The 8,228-nt window shown below is 40.4% G+C and overlaps 1 protein-coding gene across 1 annotated transcript in view; it reads left to right on the top strand.

Moving 5' to 3' along the window:
- Positions 1 to 2,504: 2,504 nt before the first annotated feature.
- The window catches only part of LOC126284255 (uncharacterized), an 88,752-nt gene continuing 83,028 nt past the window's right edge, over positions 2,505 to 8,228 (top strand). Inside the window, exon 1 of the mRNA XM_049983056.1 lies at positions 2,505 to 2,991. Coding sequence (XP_049839013.1) covers positions 2,683 to 2,991 — 309 coding nt within the window. The 5' untranslated portion in view covers positions 2,505 to 2,682. The remainder of the gene's footprint in view (positions 2,992 to 8,228) is intronic.

Genomic DNA, 8,228 nt, shown 5'->3' with positions numbered 1-8,228 from the left:
ACATTTTCTCGATATTTTCAATTTCACTGCTTTTGAAATATGGCGGAACCCAGTAATTCTACAGGTAAAGTTTCTGGTGCAAGTTGCAGACAACGTGTGAACACTTCAGATCGAAACTTTTGAAGAAACTGTGAGCAGATGGTTGGAGGAATCAGACGATAGTGACTGTGACGATAATCCTGAAGAAACTGAACCCATTGTGCGTGAGCATGACACTTTGTCAGAACAAAGTGCAACAGAAAATTACTCAGATGAAAGTAGTGATCCATTTGATGAGCAAATGAGAAGTAATTACGTCTATGGCAAGAATCAGTACAAATGGGCCAAAGCGCCTCCGATCCGAACTGTTAGAACTCCTCGCCATAACATCATCATGATATTTGCATCCACCACTTTGAATACAGGAGATGCAAAACACCCATTTTTATTGTGGCATCTCTATTTTGATGACGAAGTTCTCTTTCACATGCTACTGTGGAAAAATGCTAGAATAGACTGCGTTAGGTAGAAGTACTTTGACAAAAGCAAAGCTGAACTTCAGAACCTGGATTTGGATGAACTTTTGGCTTTTTTAGGACTTCTGATACATTTTTCTGTCTTTAAATCCAACCACGAAAATGTAAATTATGTATTTGCAACTGATGGTTCAGGTCACGAAATCTTCAAATATGTCATTTTAGGAACCGTTTCCTTTGTTGTTGAACTGCTTACGGTTTGATGACTTTCGAAATAGAAAAGAGAGTCTCAAAGTTGATAAAATGGCAGCAGCCTCTTTTATCTTTAGAAAAATTGTGGAAGATTCCCAAAATATTCGAGTTTAGGCACATGTGCTACAGTAGATGAGCAACTAGTTTCCTTCCGTGGTAAATGCTCATTTGTTGTCTACATGCCAAAGAAGCTTGGTAAATACGGTTTAAAAATAATGTCCTTGTGTGATGCAAGGACCAGTTACTTTTATAATGGGTATATGTACACCGTAAAAGGATCTGATGGCGATACTTTGCCGGAAAATGATAAGAAACTGGTGACACCAACGCAGTCTCTGTTGCTATTGTGTCAACCAAAGTATGGCAGTAATCGCAACATTACTGCTGCAATTGGTTCAGCTCAATACAGGCTGTAGAAGAGTTATGAAAGGAGGATTGACTTTTGTTGGAACTCTAAAAAAGAATAAGATGGCGATTCCGTAAGCCTTCCCACCAAATAAGCATGGAGCAGTGGGTTCATCTTTGTACTGTTTTACGCCAAGACACCAGTCTGTTGTCGCATGTGCCAAAGACAAACAAAGCCGTTCTTCTTGTCTCTTCCATTCATCAAAGCCCCGCTGAGGATTTCACTTCTCAGACAGCAGAAACAAATCATACTACAACGCAACTAAAGGAGGTGTCCATGCACTGGGCAAAAAGTGCTGCACATACTCCTGCGGTCGAAGAACTCGACGCTGGCCGACATGTTCATTCTACCTTTTATTGGACATCAGCACAGTAAATGCATGTTTCTTCAGAAGAGTGGATCAGATGAAGCTCCTGTTGACAGAGGTATCTTCCTGAAAGAGCTGGTCCGTTGTCTTGTGCTCAAACATGTAGAAAAGCGAAATATAACCCACGACTTCCGCAGGTGTTACGAATAATAACTCGCCGGATTTAAGGCTCCGATGTTCCAACAGAAGAAGCAATGGAAGCAGAATTAGCTCCTAGGAATAGGAAAAGTGCGGAATCTGCCCAGCCAGCAAGAAAAGAAGACTTCGCAGGTTTACATCTGCAAGAGACCAACAAGCGTGCAGTGCTGTTCCCACGTCTGCAAGCACTGTTCTGAAAAATTGTGATTTGGAGGGCTCTGATTTTCCATGAGGTATTTTTTCACGTTGAGAACTTTACACTTTTTGTTCTATTAGTTCTTCAGGAAGAAGTACAAAATCTATAGAAGCATTAATTTCGTTATTAACTTATGAAAAACATATAAATGTATTAGTTTATGAGATGTGCAGTAAACATATCTGAATGCCAGTTTATCAATAATTATTTAATGCTAATGTTTTGTATTTTCATGTTTATTTACATTGTATTAAAGACTCTGCCATATGCAGAACAGAGAATTTCAAAGGGATTCAAATTGTTAACATTACACCCATCTATAATCGAGAGGGCACATTGACCGCACCACGGTGTTAGTGTCCCATGTTTGCCAGTACGTCGGTTAAAGGTTAAGCTTTCTGAGTGTTTGTGAAAGACTTTAGTGGTATTTTCCATGAGATGACTTCTGTGTTGTTGAAAATCTGTTTTAGTTGGAGAGACCACATTGTATTTATTATTAATCATCCTCCGTTGTATAAATATGTTATAAATTTGTGAGAGTCTTTCCCTTCTCTCTTTCGTTTGTTGTCACTGTCATGGCTTTCACTAGTACCAACGCTTGCACGACATCATGATAAACGAACAGGATAAGCCAGGACTGCCAACATACTCTGTCGACCATGGTACTCTGAACGCCCGGCGATGGTCGCCGCACAGATAGAGGCGCCCTTCCGCGCACGCGCAGTGCATGCGGTGGAGGCCGCGACCACGCTGCAGCTACACTTTCACCGTACGCTGGAGATCAATACGTAACAGCGCGTTTTTATACTCCCTTGGAGGACAGAAGTGAAAGGCTTGACAGGGAGGTGATACAAGACGCGCTTAGAACATGTCTACCCAGAAATCGGCACCGAAGCCGCAGAAAAAGACGAAAGAAATGGAGTACGAGGAGAAGCTGAAATTGCTCGACGCAGAACTGATGTCCTTTTATCAGTACTGCAAACAGGCCGGGTTTACACCAGCGGAAATGGATATTATTTGTGCACCGTTGGTCGCATCGCTCAGGAAGCATTTTCTCAAAAAAGTTGCTAAAATAGTAAGCAGCATAGTGATTGTAGCCGCAGTTCTGTACGGGTTCCTACAAATAGATGTCGTAAACAACCACGCTTCCGCTCTCGGCCGACTCCTACTAATTAAGGTAAGTTTCCATTGTTTTTTGTTTACAAACGAAGAGCGTTTTAAAAAGAAGCGGGACGACTACCACAACTTTAAAAATGCTGAAGAGTTTCTTGCGTATACGTTAATGCATTGCCCATATGTTATGTATGTCTTTTTCTGTAGCTGTATAATATTTAGCCTTTTCCGTCACGTAACGTATCACTGATAATAGATACCCGCACTCCTTTCGTATGAACTAAAAACTATTTTTGTTCAGACATCTGTGCATAATATTGTAACTTTTCGTTAAATGCCGTATATATACATCCATTATTGTAAGAAAGAATGTCAAACTGGACCTGAGTGATGGTGCCACACCCTGCCTTCGCTACAACCCCCCTCCCTTCTCCCCCCCCCAAAAAAAACATAGACTAATATAATTTACTTTAATCGTCGGTACATTCATAGCTTCGGTGGAGCTATCAGTTATGTTTTGACAGTCTCGTAAAATAGGTTGATCAAATTTTGTTCGCATAATACCAAGGGGAATAGGAAGACATAAGGCCCACTTTACTGAAACTTACATTGATATCATCCTTGTAATTATTTGTACTACAGTTCCGTAAACGTGTAGGCCTGTTTCATATTATAATCCTTGTACTTAAAGACGTCTGGATATCGGTATTTATTACCGCCTCGTGTTAGCTCTCTTCTAAGCGTTCAATAATATTGACGTTATTTCCTCGCCAGTGCATTAAGTTTTCTGTAAACATGAAACTGCTCTCTCCTCACGCGAACTTTTTGTTTCAGTTCTGGCGAGTATAATACAGCTGTTTATGGTAGTTAGCTCGTTTGACCTGCAGTTGACACGGACCCGGATCGCTGACAAGAAGTGAAAAAATAGATACTGCAGCAAAATGTTTCAAACTTATAGCTCGAAAATGACACGGAGATAGCCTACATCCCGTTATTAACAGATACACATTCTAGCTATAATCTGGGAAACAGCAAGGATTAATAACAATGTAACCGATAAACTGCGGATTTGCTTTACTGTTGGCACAACAGCTCCAAAATCGTTTTATTATTGTACTCAGGAAACTGTACGTCCCCTTAAGGAGACAACTTAGGATGCAGATGACGTTGAGATTGTTTGTTTACATTCCGCATGTAGATTCTAGTTGGTTGTAGTGAAGGCTGCAGACCTACACGATGTAAAAACGGCCCTTGTCTGACGCAGACACATTGCTAATGCTAGGTGTGTAAGTCGTTACTTAGACTGGCGCAAGGGCGTAATTAACTATCAGTAGTATAGTTCTTCATTGGGATTACTTAATTGACAAAATAATTGCACACACATCATTAAAAACAAGTTTACTATGAGGACTGTTGCATTTCTTATAGCGATGGCTGAAAGAGCGGCCTTTTGATACATAGTGCGAGGAGCAAAATTCCAACGGGTTAGCGGCTCGAGTTTCTCTGTTGAATAAACTTACCATATTGTTGCTCACAACGTCCGTTTAGGCCTATTTAGATTATCTAATAAAGGACGTTCAGGGATGTGGAGCTAACTAATATACGCAACGAATGCAAACACTTTGCTTCCAGAAACTCTATACTCTGCGGTGATATTAATAATTGGCATCATAACATATATGTGGTATACTTTGGGTTAGTAATCAAGTCAGTTAGCAGAAAAGTCCCTGGGTTTCGTGCTAAGTCTAGTCTGGAAACCAAGACAAGGAAATTATTGTAGCAATGGCACACACGCACGTGCTCCAGTTTTCTGGACACCAGACACTTCATGTAAATGTAACAGCACCGCCCACAGTGCATAGTAGTAGTAGTAGTAGTAGTTGTTGTTGTAGTTGTTGTTGTTGTTGTTCTCTTCAGTAAAGAGACTGCTTTCATGCAGCTCTCCATGCTACTCTATCCTGTACAAGCTTCTTCTTCTCCCAGTACCTACTCCAACCGACGTCCTTCTGAATCTATTTAGTGTATTTATCTCTTTGTCTCCCTTTACGATTTTTACCCTCCGTGCTGCCCTTCAACACTAAACTGGTGATCAGTTGATGCCTAATAACATGTCCTACCAACCGATCCTTTCTTCTAGTCAAGTTGTGCCACAAATTTCCCTTTTCCCCAGTTTTATTCAATACCTCCTCATTATTTATGTGATCTACCCATCTAACCTTCAACATTCCTCTGTAGCACCACATTTCGAAAGCTTCTATTCTCTTTTGTCTAAACTATTTATTATCCACGCTTCACTTCCATACATGGCTACACTCCATACAAATTCTTTCAGAAACAACTTCCTGATACGTAAATCTATACTCGATGTTAACAAATTTCTCTTCAGAAACGCTTTCCTTGCCATTGGCAGTCTACATTTTATATCCTCTCTACTTCGACCATCATCAGTTGTTTTGTTCCCCAAATAGCAAAACTCCTTTACTACTTTAAGTGTCTCATTTCCTAATCTAATTCCCTCAGCATCACCAGAATTAACTCGACTACATTCCATTATCCTCGCTTTGCTTTTGTTGATGATCATCATATGTCTTCCTTTCAAGAGACTGCCCTTTCCGTTCAGCTGGTCTTCCAGGTCCTTTGCTGTCTCTGACAGAATTACAGTGTCATCGGCGAACCTCAGTTTTAATTTCTTCTCCATGGACTTTAATTGCTACTCCAAATTTTTCTTTTGTTTCCTTTACTGCTTGCTCAATATACACATTGAATAGCATCGGGGACAGCCTACAACCCTGTCTCACTCCCTTCCCAACCACTGCTTCCCTTTCATGCCCCTCGACTATAATAACTGCCATTTGGTTTCTGTACAAATTGTAAATAGCCTTTCACTCCCAGTATTTTACCCCTGCCACCTATAGAATTTGAAAGAGAGTATTCCAGTCAACACTGTCAAAAGCTTTTCCAAAGCCGGCAAATCCTAGAAATGTAGGTTTGCCTTTCCTTAATCTCTTTTCTAAGATAAGTCGTAGGGTCAGTATTGCCTCGCGTGTTCCAACATTTCTACGGAATCCAAACTGATCTACCCCGTGGTCGGCTCCTACCAGTTTTTCCATTCGTCTGTAAAGAATTCGTGTTAGTATTTTCCAGCCGTAACTTACTAAACTGATAGTTCGGTAATTTTTACATCTGTCAACCCCTGCTTTCTTTGGGGTTGGAATTATTATATTCTCCTTGAAGTCTCAGGGTATTTTGCCTGTCTCATACATCTTGCTCACCAGATGGTAGAGTTTTGTTATGGCTGGCTCTCCCAAGGCTATCAGTAGTTATAATGGAATGCCTTCTACTCCTGGGGCCTTGTTTCGACTCAGGTCTTTCAGTGCTCTGTTAAACTCTTCATGCAGTATCAAATCTCCCATTTCAATTATATTATCCTCAAGAACATTGCCCTTGTATAGACCCTCTATATACTCCTTCCACCTTTCTGCTTTCCCCCCTTTGCTTAGAACTGGGTTTCCATCTGAGCTCTTGATATTGATGCAAGTGGTTCTCTTATCTCCAAAGTTCTCTTTAATTTTCCTGTAGGCAGTATCTGTCTTACAACTAGTGATATAAGCCTCTGCATCCTTACATTTGTCGTCTAGCCAACCCTGCTTAGCCATTTTGCACTTGCTGTCGATCTCATTTTTGAGATGTTTGTATTCCTTTTTGCCTGCTTCATTTACTGCATTTTTTGTATTTTCTCCTTTCATCAATTAAATTCAATATCTCTTCTGTTACCCAAGGATTTCTTTTAGCCCTTGTCTTTTTACCTACTTGATCCTCTGCTGCCTTCACTATTTCGTCTCTCAAAGCTATCCATTCTTCATCCACTGTATTTCTTTCCTCATTCTTGTCAATCATTCCCTAATGCTCTCCCTGAAACTTTCTACAACCTCTGGTTTAGTCAGTTTATCCAGGTCCCATCTCCTTAAATTCCCACCTTTTTGCAGTTTCTTCAGTTTTAATCTACATAACCAAAAGATTGTGGTCAGGGCCCACATCTGCCCCTGGAAATGTCTTACAATTTAAAACCTGGTTCCTAAATCTCTGTCTTACCATTATACAGTCTGAGACTTTTCATTATCTCCAGGTTTCTTCCATGTTTACAACCTTCTTTCATGATTCTTGAACCAAGTGTTAGCAATGATTAAGTTATACTCTGTACAAAATTCTACCAGGCGGCTTCTTCTTTCATTCCTCACCCCCATTCCATATTCATCTACTACGTTTCCTTCTCTCCCATTTCCTACTATCGAATTCCAGTTACCCATGACTATTAAATTTTCATCTCCCTTCACTATCTGAATAATATCTTTTATCTCATCATACGTTTCATCAATTTCATCATCTGCAGAGCTAGTTGGCATATATACTTTTCCTGCTGAGGTAGGCATGGGTTTCATATTTATCTTGGCCACAATAATGCGTTCACTATGCTGTTTATAGTAGCTTACCTGCATTCCTATTTTTTTATTCATTATTAAACCTACTCCTGCATTACCTCCATTTGATTCTGCCACCAAACTTCACTAATTCCCACTATATCTAACTTTAACCAATCCATTTCCCTTTTTAAATTTTCTAACCTACCTGCCCGATTAAGAGATCTGACATTCCATCCTCCAACCCGTAGAACCGCCAGTTGTCTTTCTCCTGATAACAATGTCATCCTGAGTAGTCCGTGCCCAGAGATCTGAGTGGGGGACTATTTTACCTCCAGAATATTTTACCCAAGATGACACCATCACCATTTAACCATACAGTAAAGCTGCATGCCCTCAGGAAAAAGCACAGCTGTAGTTTCCCCTTGCTTTCAGCCGTTCGCAGTACCACAACAGCAAGGCCGTTTTGGTTAATGTTACTAGGCCAGATCAGTCAATCATCCAGACTGTTGCCCCTGCAACTACTGAAAAGGCTGCTTCCCCTCTTCAGGAACCACATGTTTGTCTGGCCCCTCAGCAGATACCCATCCATTTTGGTTGCACCTACAGTACGGCTATATGTATCGTTGTGGCACACAAACCTCCCCACCAACGGCAGGGTCCATTGTTCATGGGGGAAGTGTGAATAGTAAAGCAGCAATATCTCATAGAAAAGTATAATTTCATATCATATTTATTTTATCGTAACAGAAACCTGTATACCACATACTAATATGGGTATCTATCATAGGGATGGTATCTACAAATGTACAGTATGTACAGGTGCATAATACACACCAAAATACGCAATGAAATTTTTATCTATTATGTATAACTAACACAC

Source organism: Schistocerca gregaria, chromosome 8 (assembly GCF_023897955.1).
Source record: "Schistocerca gregaria isolate iqSchGreg1 chromosome 8, iqSchGreg1.2, whole genome shotgun sequence".
NCBI classification, from domain to species: Eukaryota; Metazoa; Arthropoda; class Insecta; order Orthoptera; family Acrididae; genus Schistocerca; species Schistocerca gregaria.
The sequence above is the reverse complement of the archived record's forward strand: the minus strand, read 5'-3'. Positions and strand labels throughout refer to the sequence as shown.